The sequence below is a fragment of the Battus philenor genome, unplaced genomic scaffold (genome assembly GCF_028537555.1).
Source record: "Battus philenor isolate CCGP_79_NKW_IND1 unplaced genomic scaffold, ilBatPhil1.0.hap1 SCAF_5, whole genome shotgun sequence".
In the NCBI taxonomy this organism is placed as follows: Eukaryota; Metazoa; Arthropoda; class Insecta; order Lepidoptera; family Papilionidae; genus Battus; species Battus philenor.
The window spans coordinates 13,375,621-13,402,451 of record NW_027181715.1 but is presented as its reverse complement, the minus strand read 5'-3'; the positions used below and the strand labels follow the sequence as shown (position 1 = coordinate 13,402,451).

Genomic DNA, 26,831 nt, shown 5'->3' with positions numbered 1-26,831 from the left:
TGATCTGAAATTTGGTACACACGTTTAATTTAGATGACAATACAATATAATAAAATCAATAACATTATAAATCTAAGATGGCCGCCGATACAAAATGGAGAATTACATATTTTTCCTTAACCCCCTTAATATGGGTATCAAATGAAAGGGCTACACTAGTAAAACACAATGATTATGGCAAAATTTAAAATTCAAGATGGACGCCGTTCCAATATGGCGGATTAGGTACATATTTTTCCACAACCACCACAATATGGGTGTTAAAAAACCGTTTAACTTAAAAGTTTTTAAATGTATTTATTATTGAAATAATGACAGCATCTTAAAAATTTTAGGACCAATATCTTTTGGCAGGTGAAAGAGATAAGAAATTTATGTTGAAGAGCAAAGGCGTCCCCTAAAAGATAGGATATGATGACTCGTCTTGCGTTGCCCGCATCTAGCGACCTTCTGCGACCATGACTATATCATCAATCCACCTAGTAAGACGTCTACCCATGCGGGCTTCTAGTCATCGTGCACATGGTATATTTGCCCTGCCTACTGCTACTTCAGACGTGCGAATTTCGTACTTAATTAATAACATAGAGCAGTGATTCCCAAAGTGGTCTATATCGACCTAGGGGTCTATGAAAACCTGCAAGGGCTCTACGTTAGCGAAAAAAAATTTGGGGGTCCATGAAATGAAAATGGGGGTCCACGATAGATCCACTATCTCAACACACACTGATAGTACCTATTTATATACTTCATACTATCTTATAATATCAAAACATTTACATTATTAATAAAAGTACCTATGAAGTAAAAAAAAAAAATTATATGACAACACTAATAATATATAAACATAATATATACATAAATATTATATAAACACTAAACTTCACTACAGTTAGAAATTTACAGGAAATTAATATTAGGTAAGTAGGGGTTCTACTCAACACGGAAAAACATGGCAAAGGGTTTACGACACAAAAAAGTTTGGGGAACTCTGACATAGAGGAATAAAAAAATGCCCCACGAATATATAAACAATTTTGTGCTCATATAAACTAAGTTAAAATTAATTAATTATGGATATTTTAAAAATGAAGGCGTGTTAGCTATGTAAAATTGTTATGAATCCCTTAAGGTTTGATAATTAACGACCATTTTAACTAAAGGTGGTCGGACACTACGACAAAAAATCGCTAAACAAATGCTATATTATAGCCACGATATCGCATTACAGTCGCTGGTTTTACGTATTATGAGAGACAATTTAGATTATTGAAATAAGCGTCGTCATTGTGCATTGTTGTTTGGTATGAGTCAGTCTTTAGTTTGCGGTTAAGTATGTGAACAAGAGGCGGTTGGTTATACCTTCAAGTTTTTACTAAACGATTTTAAAGCATGGACCAATATTATACGAAATATGTCTGAAACAATAATATAATATTTTTATCAGGTCACCGATTTCGAGTATGAAAAAGCGTTTTTAAAATTTGCTTTCGTTTCTTGAAAAGCAGGCCTCAGTCATCGTATTGAAAATTTAAAATAGAAGAGCCGCTCAGAAGCTAATGCGTTTAACTCCATTTTGTTATATTTTCTGATTTTTGGAAATTTTGATGAAATCAATAATATTATCTTCTTAGTTATTAAAGGATTTACTCGTGGGTTTACAAAGTATGTGTCTACCCGACAATGATCAATTTTTTGATTTTACATTGCAGTGCATCTTGCAGTTTTTGTACACCAATATGCGAACGTAAGCCAAATCATTATTATCAGTTATAATGATTGGCTTTCTTCAAGTTTTTTTTTATCTTTGACGAAAAATATAGATATCGATAAATCGCGACGTTATTATAAACATATAATATCAATCGATAAAACTGAGATTCTATTTGCTCAGAATTTTTAAACGAGCACAAGTCAAAGGAAACACGTGCTCTTGGACGCCGAGTTATTATGAAGCATTCATCTAAGCGACCTAGGTGCTTGACACGCTCCTAATCTAGTGAACTAATGTAACCTTCAGAAATTGAACTTCCGAAAAAGCGCCCTGCGCGACATTAATGCTAGGATACCTCAGATCACCTAAAGTATATGAACTGTGAGACGAAGAAGGGCGTTGACAAGACGCACACGAGATATTTGAGAATAAATGGAGCCTTTACCTCCCTCGTCCTTACGCTCATAGAACTAACGAAGTCCCTAACACTTGCGTGCATACTATGGTCACCGCTAATCTGGTAGAGAATCCAACGTGACCTCCCGAGCCAAAGTTCAGAGGAGTCGTGTTAAGATACTGCAAAGTGGTTTAAGCTCCTGAAGCCTTCCACCACCTCACACACTGAGAAGTGTCATCGGGCAAGTGTCATTTGTAAATGACAAAACTATATTTATGATTTTATAACGCAATAACTCTCTGAATAACGGTAAATTTATTACTCATTTCTTCCAATTCTTCTGCTTACTTCCTCTCAATTCCAGTTCGCAACCAGTACACAAAAAACGCTTTACTCACTACTTCGCAATACTATCTATTCTTCTCCGGAATGCGCTCCACTTCGACCCTCGATTAAGCTTGGCAAGCTGGTAGCATCATCATGATAATTGGATTTGATTATTTATTATATACATATATATATATAAAGATATTTATTTATAAGAGGTGTTTCTTTATCTTCGTCATCATTCTTTCTCATTCAGATTTTATTTTACTTTTGTTTCTCTTTTATGATATTTATTTATTTTACGTTTACGCAACTTTAAAATGGTTAACTGTTAGAAAATGTCTTCGGCATTAAGTATGCCGTTATATTTACACCGTGACGGAAGTGTTTAGATATATAAATAAATTAGTTCCGTGTTATAGAAAACGCGATATAATACTCACAAACACCCCCGCATAACGCGTGATGCACATATGATTCACGTTTAATTTTTTTTGGGTTTAAATCGTATGTTATGGAAAAATAATGTTATCGAAATATGTGCAGTTTAGATAAATCGCACTAGGAACATTGTTTACAGTTCATAATGAATCACAGGAATATAACGTGGGAAATTCCCATATTATATACTTGATATACGAGGTAAATGAAATCGCTTTATAGAAATACCGTGTTATACGGGGCGATGACTGTGTTGAGGAAAGATGTAGATAAGTAAACATGTGCATATATGTTATCTTTTATCTCGTAGTCAAAAATAGAACGATCTTATGGCGTCAATAGATTATAACCATTTATGTCTGTTACATCAGTATGTAAAATTCAATTTAAATGTTATTTTGTTGTAAATAAAGCGAGCGAAAACTAGTATTAACGCTAATTAATTTTTCAAACAATGGATTAAGGTGTGTACAGTTAGTCGCACGGAGTGTGGGACGACGGTCGACAGAATGGTGAATAAAAAAATATTGTGTTGGGGTCTGTTTCTGTGAGTGGAATACGTTCGGTTTTGGCGTTCTTGCCGGCGCGGCTTCGTTACTCAAACAGGTGAATCAGATTTGAGACGGCCAAGGCCGCGCAGTTGGTACTGTCGCAATACGTTCCTGCCAGTCGGCGAGCAATGATCGCCAGGTCTTTCATCGAAGTGTTACGTTACGTTATATATGATGCGGGCACTCAGCGTGTGTTCCGAACTCCCGCGCGACCTCTTAAAGTACGACCGTGTAAATGACCTTGTATTGTACTTAGTGATAGACGGTATGAGGCTTTTAGCGTGGAATAATTGCAAGAGATTGACACTTTCTCTTCCTTGGGGCAGACGGAGAGGGACACGCAGGAGAAGATGGCCGATCTGCAGGCCATGTCCGTCTTGAGTACATACCAGGACAATCTCTCGCAGGATATGAACACCGATCGGTGAGTTTAGATGTCAAACGATGTGTGTTGTCCTTTAACTCGATTTTGTTCGTAACGCTAATATTCATATACTAATGGCCTATTGATAAAAATAATTAATATACGTGTTTATTTTGCTTTTTGTATGTACGTGAAAGAGGTCACTACATTGTCGTTATTTTTAATATGATAAAAAGAAAAAAAACAGAAATGAAACAGAAGTAATAAATATATAGTCATCTCTTTCGCTTTTATTCGCTGTTATTTGTTTAAGAATTTGTCATACGGCAACGTCACTTTGTAAAAATTCGCATGGGATTTATGTTAACAGTCTTTTTTAATTAATTAAGTTAAACTCTTTGTTTGCTTCTGTTTTAAACATTTAAAGTTACAGGGTGATTGATTATAGATGTAAAAGCTTTAAACAGACGAAAGCACTGCTCATTTGCTGAAAATTAATGTTAAAAAAGTTATCAAAACTTGGATTGTTATATATTAAATTAATTATTGTTTATTATCTGTCCTTGTATTGATAAAAATTTTGGCCAGTCGCATTCCAATAGATAAAAATGAATTATTTAACATATTTCAAAGCGAAAACTATATAGATTGATCGGAAATAGTAAAAGCCTTTTTCTGAGAAATGAGCTATACATTCATCCCTTTTAAAACTTCTACACCTTTAACTGATCACCCTATATGTTATCGTTCACATACAACCTGCAGTGACTGCAGCGTGTGGGAGTGGTTGTAACCATTTCATTTTAAATAATAATCACTCATTGTGCACCATATTCTTAAATGTTTGTCAATTAAAACAATATGCATTAAACTACTAGCTATAGACTTTATACTGTCAAAAGTTAATGGCCTGTCGCAGCCAAATAGAAAAATAAAAAATAAAACTTAATTCAGAGCGATCACCATATTTATTTATTCAACAAGAATATTTTTTTTTTGTTATAAATACTGCGATACTTTAATAGTAATATATATGTTTTCATTATTATGCTTTATGGTATATATCAGGGATAGCAAAGTACTTTATTAAAAAATTGACATTTTTCGCGTGACGCAAATAAATACGTATTTAAAAGGAATTCGAAAAGGAACTTTTTTTAGAAAGTGTAAAATATGTATTGAAAATATATATCAGTAATTTAAAAGACTTTTGTAACACGTACGGAATGATATATTTTTTTAAAATATAATCACATAGAAATGAAAAGTGAACTTGGTTACATTTATCGCGAACCACAAATCATAGTTACACTATCAAAACAAAACCCTTCAAAGTGCCTCATGTGATACGCGAGGTTGGCCACGTTGATTTTTTTTGACTCGTAAAATATCTTTTTTATTTTCACTGACATGCAATGTTTGATAGGTGTTTTAATTTACACTAAATAACATATATATCGTCGCTAGCGCCTAATTATTCTCCGCTTATTTGGTTCCATTTTTTTGTGTTATCTTATCCTGGCGATAAAATGTCCAATTTTTTTTTAATTAGTTTAAATTAAGAATGTTTATACGTAGGAGATAAAGATAATCGCGTATCCGGTATATTTTTTCTAAATAAATAGTGTTAGTAACTGCAATTATTAAGCTAAACCATATTAAACTAATCTAAAAGTGTTAGTTACATGTAGGCGTATATGTTTATGTGAATAATGATTTATTTACAAACTGATTTCAGTATTAAATCGCGATCATATCCACTTGAATCGTATTTTCCGTTTTCAATATGATGCGCTTTACTTACGTAACAAGTCTATGCCAGAAGTGGTCAACATTTTTTTAATATTAATGTTTAAAAAAATATATAATTATGTCAATCACTAAAAAGTTGCTAGTATTCAAGGGTTTTAATTCATTGTAATTTACTTTTGGTTAATTGGCCACTCTTATTTACTAAACAAATTGACATGTATACTCGTATATCATTGATATTAATGTTAGTTCTAAATAAGATTATTATAAGGAGACACGAAACACTTCAGCACACACTACAGCCAAGGGCATAGAAATAAAAAGTTTTCTGCTTCAGAGAACGCAAGATCATAATAAGTTATTAATTTGCACTGAGATCACGTGGTAAAGACATGTGCGAATAGGGAAAATGAAAATTCAACCAAGATTATAACTTCCTAAATTTACAAAATAACATCTAGTCGTCGTTTCAGCCGTAGTCCACTGTTGGACATAGACTTCGCCCATAAACTTACAAAAAAAAAACAGTTGGTTGCGGCCTACATATAGTGTTAACAAACGACCATGCGGGTAAATAGAAGACACGAATATTATTCATGAAATAAAACTCATTTTGAACTGTTTTGAGAAATATTTTTTTGTTCTTTGATTCGAGTTCCATAGACTTTGGAACTAATGATTAATATAGTAAAATCTAAAACCAAAAACAACAGTGCCAAACCTCTTAAAGTAGAATTTAGGAACCCCCCCCCCCCACGTTCTTTACGATACACATCCCATATCGGGCACCTGTCGGGCGCGATCCACCACAAACTCATTACTCTAGTGCTCACGACATCAGGGGCTCAAACCGCCTTGCCAACCTTCAAGCGAGGATGGTCAGGAGAGGCCCGTGTCTCCCTGGACCACTGAGTAGTCCTCGCTTTGCAAACCAACGTAACACTTCATTTATTACACTATATACCTATGTATAGTATCTCATCGTGTGAACGTCATCGATGTAACTGGAATACGAAAGTTTAGAGAAAATTTTTAACTCACGCACCTGTATTTCCGTGATTCCAATATAGATGAAGCTGTACAAAGCCTAAATCTAGTACCATAACATCCTACCAATGGCGATAGATAAATTTGAACGTGTCTTAGAACCATCATTTCAGGATGTTCACTGCTGGACATAGTCCCATAGATTTCCGATATGACCGGTTGGAAGCAACCAGTTATAATTTGAAGGTACCTGAGAATAACTATGGCATATAGATGACCAATGTCTCAGTTCTGTTCGTGATCCGTACATTCTAAGTCTGAAAAATGGAAAGAGAAATAAACAGCTAAGTCATTGATTAGTTAGTAATATTGACAATTAGTTTTTTTTAAATGTGATTGTACTTAAAGAGGTTCATGATTCACGATATCAGTTTCCTTTTATAGTATGAAACCCGTACTGCTATACCGGCGGTGCGTTAACCTTTGGTCGATTATTAGACGCTAATAGATGGCGTCACCATCACGTGGTTATCTGTTTCGCCTGGTATTCGCAATTTATTATTTGAACACTGGAACTCTGTGCCCACTCAATAGATTTATTGTTCTGTACATTGAGAACCAATTAATGTTTATGATATTGTCTTATATCATTTCGAGATACGTAGAGTTGCTATTAAGAACTAAATATATATATATTTAGTTAAAGGTAACTTGTCGTATTTCTGTCGAACGAATTATATATATGAGTGGAAAAAACTTATTGTTTCTTTTGTATATATAGGTAAATTATTTTAATAAAAGGTAAATAAAGGTAAATTTGTATATAAGTAGTAAATTATGTGTAAATTAAAAACACTACTTGCTAAATGGATATCTTTTCAAGTTATTTTTCTATCGGATACCTTAATTTTACATGAAAAATTTGGTTTCCTAACCAAAACAGACAGAGGTGTCAAGTCTAGACAGTAAAGAGGTAGGTTTACTTTTAGATTCTGGAGTGAAGATCAAAAGGTGAACAGAGAACCTTGGAAAGGTCCGCGAAAGATTCTGAGTATTATTGGAAATCTATGAGGTGATCTGTGTCCATCAGGGGGCGTCTTATGTCAGAAATGATGATGATAAATGAAGGAGTAACCGATTATTTATTAGTTGTTTTTAGTGTTACATTTTTTGGTTTATTTTGTAATATAGATCACAGATTCGATCCGCACTTTTATTATAGTACACCAATACCTCACTTTGCGTCGTGGTTACGTTCAAAAAAAACACGACGCTAATTGAAAAGCCGCAAAGTGAATGGAGATTTTCTATAGCAAACCATGTAAAGATCGTAGATAGGTTCCAGGGTCACGAAAATAATACTATTTAAAAAGAAAATTGAACGAAGTAAACATTTAAAAAACAAAAATAATATAACTCTGCCAATAAACAAATTGGAAAAATATTTACCTTATCTGTAACCAGAAACAACACGTAAAAAATTATATAAATTTATTATTCTCTATTTAAAAAAAAAAACACAACACACTACGTAATTGAAACTGGACTCTAAAATTAGCAAAACAAAGTGAAAATGAAACTGTATTCAAATTGCGCTGTTTTTAGTTAGAAAGGCAATCCGCGAGTTTTGATGGCATGGCGCAATTAGAAACAAAAGTGTTGCCACATTTTAGAAAAAAAAAGAAAATTAAAAAAAAAATAAAGACTCGAACCCAAAACAACGCAACCTCGAAAATCTAACGACGCACAGTGAAAATCAGTACTAATTAAGCAGCGACGCAACTTCGAAAAAAACTCAAAACGAAACGACGCAAAGCGAGGTATTGGTGTATATATAACCTAATATTAACCCTTAAATGCATGTTGTCAATTGTCGATATCTAAATCAGCTATTTAAAACAGTTAATAAAATTAATCGATAAAAATTTTAACAAGTCGCTATGATATCTATTTACGGTTAACACAGAGAAAATCGATATTATAGTTATAGAAACGTATGTGAAGACAGAATTTTTTTTAAATGAAATTAAACGTTAATGATGATTGATGATTATAGACAATATGCATTTGAGGGTTCAAAACTAACCTAACCACGCTGCACACATTTTATCACAAATGCTATCTATCCTTTATGCAACTCTCACATCATGCAATATGTTAACATAATTGTTCATGTAATAGACGTGATGTTTTCTGATGGCCTCATGATCCTTGGGTTATCCGCCATGGGTAATTTTAACTCTGTAATAACAGAAACCTCGTAACGATATTTCCCATTGTTCACACGCAATGTGTTTTGTATTGATGTTAACTTTTCTTTATATATTGTTGGAATTGCAGAAAGAATAATTTATTTTTCGTCTTATACAATGTTTTACTTTGACATGTGTTTTAGAGAACCCTGTAGGGTGATTGGTTATTGATTTAAAACAAGAAATTTAAAGGGATATCTCGTTTGCTGTCAATACATAGTATAGTCGTAAAATTAATGATTTCAAAATAACGTAATGATAGTATATATAGTAGTATATATATAAAATTTATATTAAAAATAAATTTAATACTCTATTATATATATTTTACACACTAGAAATTGTAAATATAGTTGCATTAAAGTAAAGAAAAAAGTACAATGGGCGGTCTTATCACACGAGGCAGACAACCATAGCATGGACACAGTAGAATATTACTACATATTAAACTAAATTATTTTTTTAAATCTATGCCTGAAGACTGTCCTGCAAGAAGTTGCAAGTTGCATGGCGCATTACAAAAGCAAAAATATTTCAGTTTTATCTATATACAGAGTGGATTGTTTTAGGTGTAATATCTTTTAAAGCCTTTAATTGACAATTGAGCTATATATTTACTTTAAAGTTATTACCTCTTTAACTAATCATCCTGTATATCGTATAAATTTGTATTTAATATTTTATTAATGAATATATCATTGCAGTTGTATGTGGTAAAAATGTAGTGAAACATCTCTCATCGTCAGCTTAAGCTTGCCTCGTAACCAATCCTATCTTTCAAATTGTAAAGTCTAGTTCACAGTCACCAGTTTAAGGGGTACTTCGAACGCTATACCGGTAATTAGAAAAGGTTTCAGTCATGATTCACACACAGCATTCTTAACGCGAATGGAATTGTCGATAAAACTGTTTTACAGGCTCAATTATTTAATAAAATATTAGTTGCATTTGTTTCCTAATTAAATATGATCTTATTTAGAGGCTTGTCCTAAGTTCGATCATGCTGTAACAGAGAGAGAGCATAGAAGTCAGCGGTCTAGACAAATTTTACATAAAAAAATTATTTAAATTCAGTTTAAAGCTACAAATAATTTAGAAAAAAAGGCTGCGTATATTAAATATCGAGTAGTGGTAGCCCAGCGATGGAGGACTTAGATTTGCTATTGTAGATAACGGGTTCGATTTAATTGTATGTAATTCATACTTATTACATTAATTATATAAGATTACCACTGCTAACTAGCAAATTTCCAGAGTATGGGACAGTGTTTTTGCGTAACAATACCACACTGCAGTCGTCAACCCGCCTACCGAACGTGGTTTGTGGTATATCCCATGTAGATGTCTCCGGGAGAGGCCTGTGCGAAACACCACTGGTTCACAAGGAGTCTTTTATTCACAAATCAGATGGTCACCCTACTTTAACACAATAGTATACTTTCGCTTAGTCCAAACTACGCTTCCAAATCGCTCAAGAAATCACTGTCCAAATAACTTGCCAAATAGTCACTTTGTATCACTTATCGTAGATCTTAATCTTATAACCCGAAAAACAACACTGAACTGTCGACTTGGGGAGTACAACTATTTATACTACGGATAAGGTTCTAATAAGTTCGAGATAGTACACGGTTAGAATCTCCGAAACCGTACACAAAAAATTATAAATAACTGCAAGGTCACGCGTGTTCACGCCACTTCTTGATCCTAGGGTTCCGTGTTAATTGTTTAGAGGGTTCTGTAAATCGTGCTTTGTAACAATATGTTAATTACTTTTGCCCAATATCAAGATAAATATATAAGTAGATCGAAATATATCTGTTAACGTTGCATAAGGCTTGATTCGAAAACATCTTTAACCGGTTAGTTTAATTGTCCAAATAAAAAACATAGGTTGTAGGTATGATTAAAGAAATAATTTCAGAGACAACGGTAGTGATGCGTCCACGCGTGCCGCCGAGGAGTGCGGCTGCGGGGAGCCCGCCGCGCGCTATTCGGACAAGTCCAACGACAACGGCAAACCTTCTGCAAATCATTGCTCGTAAGTAATACGTTGGATGACCGCGCCGTCAATTGCAAACTAAGAAACCGCCACGTCATGTCTCCAACCGTTTATCGACGCCAGGACATTCGCCTTACATCGAGCACACGTCGGGCACGATGCACCGAACATTCATCACACTTATGACATGGCGGCCGCGCCCGCTTTGTCCGTGTTCAACCGGTGAAGGGGGGGGGGGTCAGGAGAGTAGTCCTTCGCATAACTTACACAACACCTCATTCACTACACCCACTATACTCCCTCTTTCTAAGTACGTCTTCGATGTAATTGGGATATTATTACCCAGCGTAAATTTTTAGTTCGCGGAATAACTGTTTCAGTGGACTCAATTTCTATGAAGCTGCAAAAAGCCTTAATCGGCTGGTTACCGTAGATAGAAGCGTTGCAGGAAGGAGTATTGTTTAATACTTCCTCACAATGCTTTCTGTATTAGTGGTAATGGTAGCCGAGCAATAGCAATTTACAAATTGAGGTAATCGACGAAGATGCTGGAGGCAAGCCGCTTCCAACCGGTCATAGTGGGAATATCTGGAACAGGCCTATGTATTGCAGTCGCGAATCGGTCATCCCTAGCGCTCTTGAGTCGAAGTTGAAGTCAGAATAGCCTCATCAAATAAGATCATTACATAATCTATATTCGTCAGCTTAAAATTACGTTTACGTTAGTTCGCAATGATCCACCTACTGAGAACTAACAAGATACTCAGTGGGGTTTGTAACTTTTTTTTAAAATCGGAACAATTCATTTCCAAAGATCATTATAATTATATTACTATATTAGATACTTAACATTGTATGAAATAGATTAATAAGTCTTTTAGCAAAGCCTGTGTGTAACAAATTGGAATGTTAAACCGAGGTCGTTTTGCATCTGGTCCTTGTAGCGTCAGCTTGAGTGTTAAGTGCTTGACGACCTACCAGTTCGATGTTTATTTCGTATCTCCCAAGCAAGGCACCTGACGTAGCTCTTAAGCTTTATTACTTAGATAAGGTTTAAGTTTAAGTTAAGGCTTCTCAAAAAAATGTAGAAGTCAAAGACATAAAAATAAAATCCATGGACTGTAACCATGAAAAAAAAACTTAAAATGTTAGTATGTGTGTAAGAAATATATTTACACGTTCGATGCTGAGAAAAAAAACGCAGTTTCCTGTCCAGGCCGTTTCGGTCAAAGCTGCCTGACGTTAATTATTTCCATAAATAAAAGCACAAATTGACTTTTGTTATAATCAAGTAACATTTAAGTAAAAGACAAAAGTGTATGAGCAATAAAATAATTTAGTAAATTTTAAACAGATTTATGAATTTTAATAGGCCTAAAGGGATATTTCACCGTTGGCAGGGAACGTGTTAACTGACAGTACTAAGGATATTTGGATTAGATTAAAAACCTGGCAGTAGTCAGTACAGCGCTCCGTAGTCTTTTCACATTTACGGTACACAAACCTTTTCTAGACCGCACTAGAAGCACCGAAAGCTAAATTCGAGAGACCAGTGAACATGACGCCTCAATGTGTCTCAAATACAAAATATTATAAAAAATTTTTAAAATTAAAATTTATTATTTTTTACCTCAGCTTCCTTGTGTCCGATATGGCACATCGGTTGCCGAGCATTGACTTATATTTCAAGAAAAATAATCAGGTGTGTAATTTTCTTTAGATTTATTTACAACTAGCTAACCTAACAAACATTATCTATTATCCTATGTGTGCTATGAGCAATCAGTTAATACTTTAATAATTAAAAAATAATTACAAAAACATAGTGTTTATCGTATGTTAGTTCTATTTCTCGAGCCGTGAACAGACGTCATATAAATCACCATTGATTTTCAAGATTGATGCCGCAAACACTTAACGATTGTCCTTGCAATTTATTTATTGGAATTGGAAATGCAAGAGGCACTATAATTTTTTTTTAATAATAACCTTCCATAAAGTAAAAGGTAAATGATTTTTACCTTATAAAGGTAAACATTTTTATATTAGAAAAGGACCAATATTTAGCCACTTCTGCTCATGCAGTGGTAGTCGTACAACAAAGTGCACCACCATTGACTCATTTTTATATGTTGACTAGCTGATCCCGCAAACGTTGTTTTGCAAAAAAATTAAAGTTTTTAATTAACAAATAAAAAATAAGGGTTGATCGTAGAGGGGTGAAAATTTAGGCTTGTATGTATTTTTGTATGCTGTATCATAAAAAAAAACACAAAAATTTTGTCTAAAAAATAAAAAAAAATTTAGGGGTGGACCACACTTAACATTTAGGAGGATGAAAAATAGATGTTGTCCGATTCTCCACCCTGGCCGATATGCACGTTAAGATTCACGAAAATCGGTCGAGCCGTTTCGTAGGAGTTCAATCACGCACACCGTGACACGAGAATATTATATATTAGATATTGATACCCACTAGAATCTTTTATTTCATTCACTTACCAAGATAAGGTTGGAAAAGTACTTTATTAATTTTGTCGATATTTCAAAGATTGCATTGGCTTTAGATTTTAGAACGACTGAAGTTTACCGGCTTTATTATTTTTATAGAAATGGAAAGGAAAAAATTATTTTTATATAAAGGAATGAGTCTTGCAATCGTAGGTTGCGGGTTCGTTTTACGGGATACAATATTATACTATTCACATTTTGTGCATTAACTATGTAGGATTTAATATTTAATGGAATCAGGCGTTACCTTGCGAAAGTCCATCCTAAGTAAGAAAAGACCAATATTTAGCCACTCGGTGTAACATAACTCCTGAAGATGTCCCGTGGAGGGGTGAAACACGTGTTGAGTGAATTAACGGTGGCAGTTGTGTAATTCGCATTGTTTGCTGCATACGCATTTATCAGCGGGCTGGCGGGCGGTGCACTTTGTTGCACGACTACCAATGCATGTGCGGAAGTGGCTAAATATTGCTCCTTTTCTTACTTAAGTAGGATTGACACTGATCATAAACAAGTTCCCAAACGTATTTTTTTTGTGGACCATGCTACTGGGGACCACTCGCTCGACAACCTATTTTTTTGGGAACAGGGAATTACATTCTTTATTAAATTTGTTACATCCTTTTTATTATTTTTCTCTTCTTCCATTCTTCACAATATTTATGATTCTGTTCTTCATTTCATAATTAAATCAATTTTTCTCTTCCGCTCCAATATCCTCTTATCCATGCTCGATTACTGCAGTTTAGTTTATTTATACAGTTTTTATATATCACAGCTTTTTTAGTTAATTTTACATCTTATAGTTATATATCACTTATTTTCAGTATTAATATTTACATATTTAATTTATTTCTATTATAATTAGTTCTGATATACATCCCAAGCGTACTCTGCGTATCATTATACCTCACTGATATAGCAAACTCGCCTACCAAAGCATGGCGATTATGGTGTACAGATATCTTTGCCTTTCAGTCGGCGTCTAGGCTGAAACTCCGAGTTACCTTACTATAATGAGAGGAGGTCGCATCGCTCAGAATCAAGGACAAAGACTCTAGGAGGATTCGCAATCGGGCAACTTAATTGAAATAGATTTTTCAAGGATTTTATTTGAATTTAGACACTACGTTGTACACAACTATTGCAACGTTTTCATACAAATTTACACAATATCTGGAACAAGAGTTTATTAATCTATCTACGTAGAATTTGTTTCTATTACCGCTCAACATAACGAGTGCTAAATATATATATTAGGGGGATCGAAATGTAATATCGTTTCTGTCGACATATTTTAATGAAAAACCAATTAATGTTTACCGTTCCGGCAATAAAAATTTATATACTAGATAGCAAAAGGTTGTTGATGACAAAGGTAGGTATATTGTTGATAAGAAATAAAACCTTGTTGAAAACGTAGTCTTATGAATTTAACTTAAGAAAGCGACATTACTTTTCGGTCCGCCTAATAGAATTTTAAAGAAAGCTATATGCTATAATATATTCTTTTGTTGAGGCTGTTTTCAGTTATCGCTACATTCAGTATAGCTTTTGTTGATTGTTGATGTGTTGTTAATCTTATGCGATGTCTTGGTTGTTTTTTACTAAACAATGAAAAGAATTGAGAAATTTTATAATTTGCATGAAGTAACCATTAATCTACAGCGGGCGTTTGAATTTCATGTAGTTGGTTCTTAAAAGTGGGGTTACGAAAGAAGAGCAATGTGGAAATGTATGAAGTTAAAGCTGTTACAAAGTATTTATTCATCAATGTGCATATTCAAAGAGTTGTATTATGTGTGTATGGGTGTTTAAATTTGTCAAGAGTCGGTAGAATACAAGCCTTTGACATTTTTGTCTTCGTATCATCGTCATTTTAGACGTAGTAAGCTCAGCGCTGGCCATAGGCCTCCACCATAGATTTCCAATAAGACCGGTTGGAAGCTACTTGCATTATGCGGCTCCCGACGATCTTAACCACTTCGGTACAGTACCCGGCGAAAAATATTGCACATCGACCTTTGGAAGGAGACAATCGGCTAATTTCGGCTTCGTAGAGTGTTATCTCTGTCCCACACTATCTATATGATGTTTTGTCAGTCGTATTTCGTGCGACAGATATATCGCTCTACGAAGCTGAAATTAGCCAATTATTTCTTTCCAAAGGTCGATGTGTAATGTTTATCGCCGGGTATTGTACGTTGCTTGTCGGCCACTAAATCATATAGTTGAGCGTCGATTATAGTCGTCAACCAAGAAATTTTAATGTATCTCGGCAACTACAGTTTATTGTAATAACATTAGATAATGTGTATATGTATCTATAGTGGTTAACAAGCTCGTCTGTCCACCTTTGGACGTACTCCTACCCTGTGCTTGCTTATCGAAATACTTTGTTTTGTTTAAATGTATCGAATCTAATATTCGCATTAATTGAACAGGATCGTAATGGGCGGTATACTTAATAATCCATCACTGAGCTTTAACGATGGAATCCGTTCCGTGGACTTCGTATTGGTCTGGGAGGCGGGAAAAGAAGATGCGACAACACCGGAAGCTTATGAACAAAGAAAAATATTCGAGAGGAATTTAGAGAATTCAGGACTCCAGCTGGAGATGGAGGCGCCGGACGACTTGCACGGGCTACATTTTGTGAAGGTATTTACGCTTCTGTATAATATAACACTGAACAAATTTCATTGTCCAGAGGTCTTTAGCTTTAGAACCTTAGTTCCCAAAGTGGTTCAGGTGTACACTTAAATGTCAACAGGAGATTCCACAGGGGTCTATGTTGGCGTGACAAAAACGGGTGATTTACAATTCTTAAGACTTTACCACATAGACCGCATTCAATCTAACCGATTCCGGTGGATACCTCTGCAGCTAAATTTCTGTCATATTCTCAAAACTGGATAAAATATTTGAAGATTAGATCTAATTATGGATAGTTGCGTTGCAGCTCAATTCCAACCACGAATTAATAGATTCTTTCTCGGAATATATTTTAGAGGGACATGAAAATTAATATGACTACTTTTTTAACAAGTTTTTATTTCTAATGAACAATATATGCACCTTCGTTATCAACAACCTTTCGCTATCTAGTATAAAAATTTTCAATGCCGGTGCGGTAAAAATCCATCGGCTTTTCTGTAAAATATGTCGACAGAAATGACATTACTTCCTGGTCCCTCTAGTAAATACTAAGAATTCTTTGTTAATTTAATGAATATAGTACGGTAGTAATAACTTTGACTTCTTTTGCGTTTGTACACGAACACTAAAAAACTTAGTGAATGTTAGTATAACCAATTTTGATTGTTTTCACAACACACGTGATATGACACCCAAAATTTTACAGGGTTTTATTTACACAACCGTTAAATTTTCATGTAATTAGCAAATAAATTATGTCTTAAGTTATACTGTCTAGCTGTGGAGAATGCGCGAGAATTGTTGGACAACTGCAAGTCATTTAGAAATTACATTAAGTATATTACAATAAACCGTTTTGTCTGCTTATAGACCTACTCGTAGCTTATAAAATTAAGATTTTGAAATACAGTATTGTTTGATGAAGTGTAAATTTAAGCTGGTACGTGTCAATGACCTCGTAATTTCATTACCTACGTGGTCTTTGACCGGAACACGTCAATGGCAGGATCCATTTAGATCAGGGGTGAGCAACCTTTTTTTATCAACGGGCCAACTTAAATTTTTAAATTCTTTAGCGAAATGCACATGAAGAAAATTAATTAATGATTTACAAAATTTTAAGAATAAATATTAAGAAAAGGGATTAGTACATAAATTTAATGCAAAATAAAAACAAGCAAGAAAAGAAAGGAAAAACAAAATTGCTTGAAATTTTTAATCAGAAATTTGGCTACAATCTGATAAATATTAGCCGGAATTGATGAGGTTTCTCGGTCTTGATTGGTGATCGTTTTGGAATAATTTTATCTGACATTATTTTTCGTCTAAAGCGGAAATATCTCAGGACTCGAAAAAAAGAGTTCATTTTATAATCAGTATTATTTTGTGTATCAATCGCAATTGATAGTCTCCGGAAACTTATTAATAGTACAACATTATATTGCTGGGAGAAAGTCAATGAAATAAATTCAGTTTATATAGAAATGCTTGGTGGGTCGTACAAACGTGTTTGACGGGCCGCATGTTGCTCACCCCTGGTTTAGATGGTTACCTGTTGAAGAGAAACACTTAATTTAAACCGCAAAACAGTTGACTGTCGATTTCTTTGGCATGGTGTAAGCCACACTGATGCAGAAGTAGTACTTGTAGTTTCCGCAAGTAAGAAATGGCAGGAAGCAGACGGCACTTAGTATAACATTATTTAGGTAGCGAGGCTCGAAGGCTCTCTGGAAGGCCTCGATTAAGGCCGCTACATACTTCAAGTTCACCTGATTCTCTAGGATGTGACTAAGTTCAAGGGCCCTCCCGATTGGACTTCGCCTTAAGCTGTCTCTCAGTCGTCCATAATATCCGTTTGGGCTTTTATAACCACAAATCACTTAAAAATACTTTAACAATTAAACTTTTTCTTTTAGATTCACACACCGTTGACTGTATTGAAGGACTACAGTGAAATCCTGAAACTAAGAATGCCCATGAAGGTATGTATTACACTGACTGAATTCACAAGTGTGTCGATGTCCTAATGTGGAGTTTGCAAGACGACGCTTTATTATCTGTGGGTTAAGCCTTTAGTTCCCTCATTACAATTTAACAATAGATTTTTATTTAATCTGTAGTCAATTGATGCGCAATTAATTGATGTCTTGATTTTACTCGCTTCAAAAATTAAGTTTATTATATTAATTTTTGTAATATTTTTTAAAAATCCATGAACATAAATAATCTGGAAGAGTCTATATAAAAATGTATAATGTCACTAACAAAATCAAAGAGTATTTGTTAGATGATGTTTGATGTGCACTTACAATAGCACTTTTTTTTTTAAATATGACTGATATTTATTTTGCACTGATTTAAATGGGATTGCCAGCACATGATCGCACGCAATTTGTGCAAGGCTCACAATAAGATTATTTTTAAATTCTATGTACGTCCATAGGCCTGCAGTAAGCTAAGAAAAAGTGGGAGGACGAATGCAATACTGAATGCCGCCATGTATATGTCAAAGGTATGCAGATGTCGTTTCCGCGACTGCGCCCGCACGCTTTATGAAATAACATGGCGCTTCTAGTAACAGTATAGCTGTGCATTTCGTGTGACATAACCTATTGGTTGGCAGGGGTTGTAAACATTTTTAACAAAAAAAATCTTTCATTAACTATAATTTATATAAATGTGTATTTATTATATATTCTACTAACATCTATGTGTATTATATATCGTCATTTCTATAGGACATTCTCTGCGGGATATAGGCTTTCCCTTAAGATTTTTTTCATAACTAACAAGGTCATCTGTCCTCATTATGGGACGGATGTTCTGGCATCCTATAAGGCTTTAGTGGACAGTTCTGCGCGCTATGTAGCCTGCTCACTAAATTTTCTTTCATGCAGATTCATTCGTGATTCGATCTTGATATTTTTGAACGTGATTTATTTAATTACAATTACAAGAATGTAGTAATTAAAAAATACGTTATATTTTTTTTTACAGTTGATCCGGTTTATGTTTTGCCCTATTTTAAATCTGTGCCCATTGTTTTTTTTTCACTTAAATTTAATATTTGCTAAACATAAGTATCATAATTTTATTTTAGTATTTTATATGGTGATGGAAATTATCGATATATTAGTGTTGTGAAATTTAAATCAACGTGGCGGTAATATCGATGTAGTGTAGTACGTGCATGTGAATTTTAGCGAACTGGCCTTGACGAATTTCCGAGCTTGCGCATGATCGTATGCCATTACCTTTATTACAGCGCTATATAACACACGCATACACACTAATAAACTTATACAAACGTACACATGTATGTATAAATACACACACATACAGATAAGTAAAAAAAGTCGTACTTTGTTCCTGCTATTTATCTAGTATAGATTTTAGTTGTTACTTGGTGACATCATTTATGCTGAGTATTTTTGGTAAAAATAGGTATTCATTTCACGTAGTCAAATGTTTAGTGTAGAATATTTTATTAAATGACTGTTTTAATAAATCAAATAAAATAATCGCGTCTCTTAATGTTAATATACTATTTTCTTCTACGCCTAACTGATGCAAGATAGCAGATAGAGGGTATGAGTCTAGCTAGAGACGCTTATCTTAGGCGTAGACTATATATATATATATATATATATATATAAATGACGACATTATGCACTTTATATATATACACATATATATATAAAGTGCATAATGTCCTGTTCCACATCGCTTTTGAAACCGAAGGCTGTTGGGGGTCGAAAGGCGGGCAGCCTTAACCGGTCATCGTGGCGATGTCTTAGGGAAGTATATGCCTTACAGCGGTCGTCCATCTGCTGATGAGGAGAAGAATGTCCTGTTCCTATTTTTTTAGTTTACTTTTTAGGTGGTCCTTTATGTTATATGTTAATGGTAGGGTTTGCTTTGTAAATGACTTTTAACCCTTAAATGCATGACTTTTATTTATACCTTTAAAAATATGTATCTTGCTTATAAATACACTACAAAGCAGGGAAAAATAGAAAAAAAATGTAACATTTTTTATGCATATGTTGCAGATATACAAAAATATGAATTTACTTTTAAGTGTAGTATTCATTTTACGTTTAAATGGTTGCAGTTTTTCATCATTATGCATTTAAGGGTTAAATGAAAGAAACAGTGATTAGTTGCTTATTAAACATTATTTTAAGAGTCTAGAGTGATACACGTATTTGCTTTTGGCATCGTATTTATACTAAACAGCTTGAAGTTAATGGTACATAATAACATTATATAACGAGATATAAATTTAAATATGCTGACCCAGTTGTACTTTTTGTTTAGTTATAAATTAACAATTTTATATGCATTGTATTTAGAAGTGGTTGTGGCGATTGCTAATATGTAGACGGACAACGATTACTGGAAAGTTGATACAATAAAGTTATATACATAGTTTATGAAAGCAGTGTATTAGGGGGACCGGAAAGTAATGTCGTTTCTGTCGACATATTTTACAGAAAAACCGATTGATTTCTATCGAAAATTTGTATATTAGTTGGCAAAAGGTTGTTGATAACGAAGGTGAATATGTTGTTGATTAGAAATAAAAACTAGTTAAAAATGTAGTTGTATGAATTTAATTTAAGAAAGCGACATAACTGTCTGGTCTTCCTAAAACAATTTCGATAATTTTAACTCAGTTGTGTTATATAAATTTTAATCTTATGTCATTGGAATATGGTTTAAATTAAATCGTGATAAGACTTTCTGGTTTTCGTTGCTTCGTAGCGGGTTGCGCGTGTATCGACGCTGTCATATCATCGCTTCAAATTTCTATTTACATCTCGATTACGCATTTTACTTTTGCAAGACGTATATATAAGTCTTATAAACAACGATTGTACGGATAAACTTTATACGTTTATAAGTGGATTTAATCAGAGAACAAATATTCGAATACATAATTACATACAGTTGAGGATTTGGAGTTTGAAAAGCAGTTTTGTTTCAAAAAATTCGAATAAATGAGTAAGATGGACAGCTACAAAATGAACCCACTCATGCGCATGTTGCGAAAATGATTCCTTTTGTTAATCTCATCTCAGATCGTAGACGTCCAAAGGGCACAGGCATCTCCATAAGGTTTTTTGCTGCCTTTATCTATAGACTTACCGCACCAGCAAAAGGCCCCGCGCACAGCCCTTTAGACGAGCAATTCCTAAAACTATATATGGGTTCTTCTACGGATATACACATTTCTAGTCTCGCTGCTATGCCACTAGCCAAGCTCTCTCCATTGATTTCAGAGTTATAACTATTTAGCAATACATTAAATTAGTTACAATAATATCTATTCATAAATAAGTATGCATCTGATTGTCGGGTTACTGATTAAATTATTTTCTTATGTAATTTGCAACGACGCTATTTGAAATATATCAGGGTGTATACACTTAAAATTAGTATTGAGATATATTTGAGTGTACCTAATATATACTTAAGAATGAAGGGTTTGACGACGAAAATAAATTTTTGTGTTGCGTGTTGCGTAACTAAAACGTTATAAAGTGATTTTTTAAGTCACGTAAACAATTGGAACTGGGAAATCTTTAGTTTCTTAATTAACAATTGTCATAATCGTTTTAATTTTAAAAATTGATATGACGAAAATGTTCAAATATTTTTTTTTATAAATTGTTATTAATTTATTAATCTGTACACTTGGGTAAATCATTTATAAACTTCTTTGTTACGTATTAAACTTTTCGTGATAACATCTAGTAACATGTTAAAGAATTAAAGAATTTCGCCAATAGCTTACTTCATCAAATCTTTTCTTTGGTATATCTTTATCTATTATTGTATTGATATAAATTTGCCTTTCACAGTTCTCAGCGTTAAAAGATGTTCAAGAGAAAACGAATAGCCTTTTAGATCGAATAGAGGGATGCTGGGATCGCATCATGTCTAAGATAAGAGTGGACCCGGAGATGTTCCCTGAGAGGAAGCATCGCCTGACCGCAATATATTCCAAGGACAAAGAATATTTGTAAGTATTCTGTTTTATCCGACTCGAAGGACCAATTAAATCGAGTAATAAGTCTTCTGGAGTCTCCCATGAACTCCTCTCATAAAGTAAAATAGAGATTTTCCGACCTGGAAGCCAGTTAGCGAATAGAAAATATTTCTTGTAGCCATTTCGTCTAACAAATTCGGGCCTACAGTCTCCTTGTTATAGATTTTGTTTACATAGTAAAGGTTTAAGATCAAAATTAGACTTTGAAAATTAGACTCTGGTTCTCTTGCTGAAATTGAATATTGGTAAAACTGTAACTGTAACATGTAAGCTGTTTTGAGCATTGTGCAGTGATATCCCAGCGGTAGAGGACTGAAATTTGCAATAGTAGGTCGTGGATTAGATTCCTGGGATAGTTTTACACAATTCAGACGGTACATTATTTATTTATTTATTTAATATTCTTTATTGTACACGTTAAGATACATTTAATAAGTTTTACAATAATATATAAAAAAGTACAATGGGCGGTCTTATCACACAAGGCAATCTCTTACAGACAACCATAGTATGGATAAGGTAAAAGTACTAATAATGGGTAGTTTACGTGTACAAAAAATACATATTTACAAACAAACGAACATAAACATACATACGTATATAACATAAATACTTATAATAAATAATGTTTAATACATATTATAAATATAATACAATAATAAATAAAAACATCTAACTGACTTCGATCAGTATTGGTTCGATCGCACTTGCCTCAGAAAGAAACAGAAGAACAAAAAGAAATGAATTAAGAGATGGATAATTATATGGAATTAACTAAACTACACTGCGATTGCTAACCCGCCTGCCAAGTTGGGCGTGGTATATGTCTCCAAAAGTATCTTTGAGAGAAGCCTTTGCATTTGCAGTTTTGGGCTGAAAAGAAGAATGCCCTTAAAAGGTGGCCGCCCTGGAGGAGGCTCGGATTTAGGTTTCATTTGAAATATGTTTGGCAATCCGTTCGAGACCGTGAAAATTTCGATATCGGTTGTTATTATTGGGAGAACATTTTTAAACTACCACATACAAGAAGTGGCGAAAGAAACTCGAAGCTGCTATTTTTAATAGAGGAAATACTACCTGGTATGTGGGTGGTATAACGGAATGGCGTGATTAGTCAGTGAAGCTGTTTAATTTGGTTTTGATCTATTGTATCGTATTATTCGGAAGATCGTGTTTAGGTTCCCTAAGGATGAAAGGAATTTATCTCCTGTTTCATTTTTTATGTTATCATACATTCCAAACGAGTCTCGATCTGAGATGAGCTCAAAACACGATAAGAAGTTTTCTTTATCACATTTACTAGCATTAATAAAGTATATATGTTATATACGTATGTATGTTTAAGTATGCATGTCTATGTATGTTTATGTTCATTTGTATGTGAATATGTATTTTTTGTACACGTAAACTAACCTTTATTAGTACTTTTGCCTTTTCCAAACTATGGTTGTCTGTAAGAGATTGCCTTGTGTGATAAGACCGCCCATTGTACTTTTTGTATATTATTGTAAAACTTATTAAATGTTTCTTAACGTGTACAATAAAGAATATTAAATAAATAAATAATACATTAGACCTATTTATTCCCAAGCTTCATTATAATTTAAAAAATCTTGCATTATAAAAAGATCATATTTACCTTTTGTTTTGTTTATTAGACTTCTTAAAATAATTATATGATAAGATTGTTTCATCAAACAAAGTTAAGTTTCATTTAAAATGAACAGCTGTTGAACTTATGACTGGCACTGGCGGTGGTAGCACACTAATAGACTGTTAACACTGAACTTTATATATATATATATATATATATATATATATATATATATATATATATATATATATATATATATATATATATATATATATATATATATATATATAAATATAAAATAAAATGCGTGTTTATGTCTGCTTGAATAAAATAGTATAGAATTTTATTATATTCTCAGGTTTGACACGACCGCGGAATGTTTCTGGACACCATCAATTCGATCACGAATAGTGCAGTTTATATTGGACCGCAATCGGTTTTCTGATCAAAGTAGCGATGACTTTGCCTTCGGGATCGCTCGGCTTATATCGTACAACACATATAGCGCTGCTTATCCACTTCACGATGTAAGTTTTTTTTAAATTCCTTTAAAATTGTTTCCTATGCAATCATGCGGAAATTATTTGTGTCGACCATTTCTATTTATTTATTTGTTCTCGTCTTTACGTTACAATTTTTGGGATTCTCCTGGAAATACAATGTTCTGATAAATATTGCACATCGACCTTTCGAAAGAGACAATCGGCTAATTTCGGCTTCGTAGAGCGTTATCTCTGTCGCACGAAATACAAACAATCCGGTATCTATTAGGAGCTGTTAAAACAGGTAGCATTTGCTTCTTTTGATAATTATTTTTATTCTTTGTATAAAATACTCCAATTCTATAAGTGGTGGCTGTGGTATATAACCTAAAGGCACCACTTTAGAAAAATTGGTATATTGTCGTGAGACAGAGATACGATCTACGAAGTCGAAATTAGCCGATTGGCTCTTTACAAAGATCGATGTGCAATATTAATCGCCGGAGTAATTGTATATAATTTATATTTGTATAGGCGACTTATTTGCGTTTTATTATAATTATAGAATGTTGTATAGGTATATAAAAACATTAAATGTCATATATTTCATAAATGAAAACTGTTACAGGGTGATTTAAAAACACCTGGATCTATGCGTCATTTGCTGTATACGGAGTGGGCTAGCGTATCGAAGTGCCTCAAATATCAACCGCTGGATTACGTAAAAGATTACTTCGGAGTTAAAATAGGTAAGAAGTTTTTTTTGGTGACGGTTGCTAACTTAGGCTTGATGCGGTTTATAACTCATGGTAAAACCTAAGGAGGCTGTAAAGGCATTTCATGTCTAAATTACCTCTGAATGTGATTCAAGCTGAGCATGATAAGTTCTCCAGGTCTATTGAGAATCAAGGTTCAGCACCATGGGGAGAAGATGGCTATTAACACATTGTTAACAGTTCACGAGTTAACTCGTGTTTTTAAGGCTGAACGTTGCTGACCGGCCACGAGTAAACTCGTGAAGCTTTTTTTTGCACACTTGTTATCTCTTTTGGCGACCATTCGGTGCAATTGTTGGTTTTTATAATACAAGCCATTTCTTATAAGAGCCGCTAAATATTTTTTTTTTTGTAAAATATATTTAATAAATAAAAAAATAATAAAATAATGATAACGGGACGTAATGAAGTATCTTTCAATGAATTATAAGCAGATGATTTATCTGATTGTCAAAGTGATTATGAATCAAATTGTGGTAACTGTGAAAATGATACTGCATCAGAAGATAGCGACTCTGATATTAGGCCAAAAAGAAATATAGCATCAGATAGTGGAGACGATTTGAAAGAAGAGTGGAACGAACATGATATAATACCAAACTTACATAGTATTTAAATACTCCTGGTGCAACTATTGAACTTGGTGACGCTCCAACTATCAGCAGGTTAACGACTTTATTTTTTGGCAGTGGTGTTTTTGATTTAGTCGTTGCGCAGACCAATTTATACCATTCTCAAATGAAAGAGTTACTTATTATATTATTAGAGTTATTTATGTAAAAACTGTACCTGGCCGGTAATACGAGATAAATTTTGAGTAAAATTAACGGTCATCAATGTGTTAAATGCAACTAGGGGTAGAAGTCATGAGTTAGTGTAGGCCACCTTTACTGGCTTTTTTTCCCATATAACAGAAGTGTTAAAACATTGTTGAGTTATGTATTTAATATTTATATATGGGGTGTATTTACTCGCCTATTGACGTGTTTCATTAAGTGTCTTTTATAAGATGAGATAGAATTAGGTTTGACGAAATAATTTATGTTTATAATTATCTGAAGTCAAGGAAGTTTTATATCTATTTTTGGGAATAAATGAAAGTTGTTGTGTTGCAAGGTTTCACATCTACCAGAGTTAAATACTCGATAGTGACTCGATGCCGATTTAAAGGACTCAGTTACGTGGACGTTGCTCACCAATGAATTCTTCTTTCGAAATTTAAAACAGTTAATATTATTTTTAAACTTGCTAGTTTATAAATAGTATGCCAGTGTGATTGTAGCGCAATTAAAAGATGATGAGATTGATCTTCGGTTTTTAAATTACATTAATTGCTAATGGAATTATTATTTTTTAATACAGGTTTATACTTCGCCTGGCTGGGTTTCTATACACACATGCTGATCCCCGCGTCTATTGTTGGATTAATTTGTGTCATATATTCTGCTGCGACCGTCTACTCCAACCAGCCTAGGTACTGTTTAATACTATAAGTTATATTTCCAAGCTTGGTACACCAATACCCCACTTTTCGTCGTGGTAACGTTTCAAAAAACACGATGTAAAGTGAATTAAGATTTTCTGTAGCAAACCATGTAAAGATCGAAGATAGGTTCCAGGGTCACGAAAATACTAGCGTTTGAAAAGAAAATTGAATAAAGTAGACTATCAATAAAAAAAAATTACCTTTTCGTAACCAGTACGTAACGTAAAACACGTATTAATCTATATATATATATATACTTATTATTTTTTTCTCTTTTTGAAAAAGCACCACACAATACGTAATTGAAACTGAACTTTAAAATTATCAAAACAAAAAAAGTAAAACTATTAAAGCTGCGTTGATTTTTAGTTAGAAAGGTAATCCCCAAGTTTTGATAGAATGGCGTTATAAATAAACAAAAGTTTTGCCAACTTTTAGGATGTAAAGAAAATTTCAAAACAATTTATTTGTACTTAAAACAA

General features: G+C 33.6%; 1 protein-coding gene across 1 annotated transcript in view; it reads left to right on the top strand.

Moving 5' to 3' along the window:
* LOC137929374 (anoctamin-1-like) overlaps positions 1-26,831 on the top strand; it is a 50,697-nt gene that overhangs the window by 9,173 nt on the left and 14,693 nt on the right. The window contains exons 2-10 of the mRNA XM_068772285.1: positions 3,757-3,854; positions 10,710-10,826; positions 15,743-15,959; positions 17,873-17,938; positions 18,400-18,468; positions 21,824-21,984; positions 23,964-24,132; positions 24,716-24,836; positions 26,226-26,337. Of these exons, the coding sequence (XP_068628386.1) occupies positions 3,757-3,854; positions 10,710-10,826; positions 15,743-15,959; positions 17,873-17,938; positions 18,400-18,468; positions 21,824-21,984; positions 23,964-24,132; positions 24,716-24,836; positions 26,226-26,337 (1,130 nt within the window). The remainder of the gene's footprint in view (positions 1-3,756; positions 3,855-10,709; positions 10,827-15,742; positions 15,960-17,872; positions 17,939-18,399; positions 18,469-21,823; positions 21,985-23,963; positions 24,133-24,715; positions 24,837-26,225; positions 26,338-26,831) is intronic.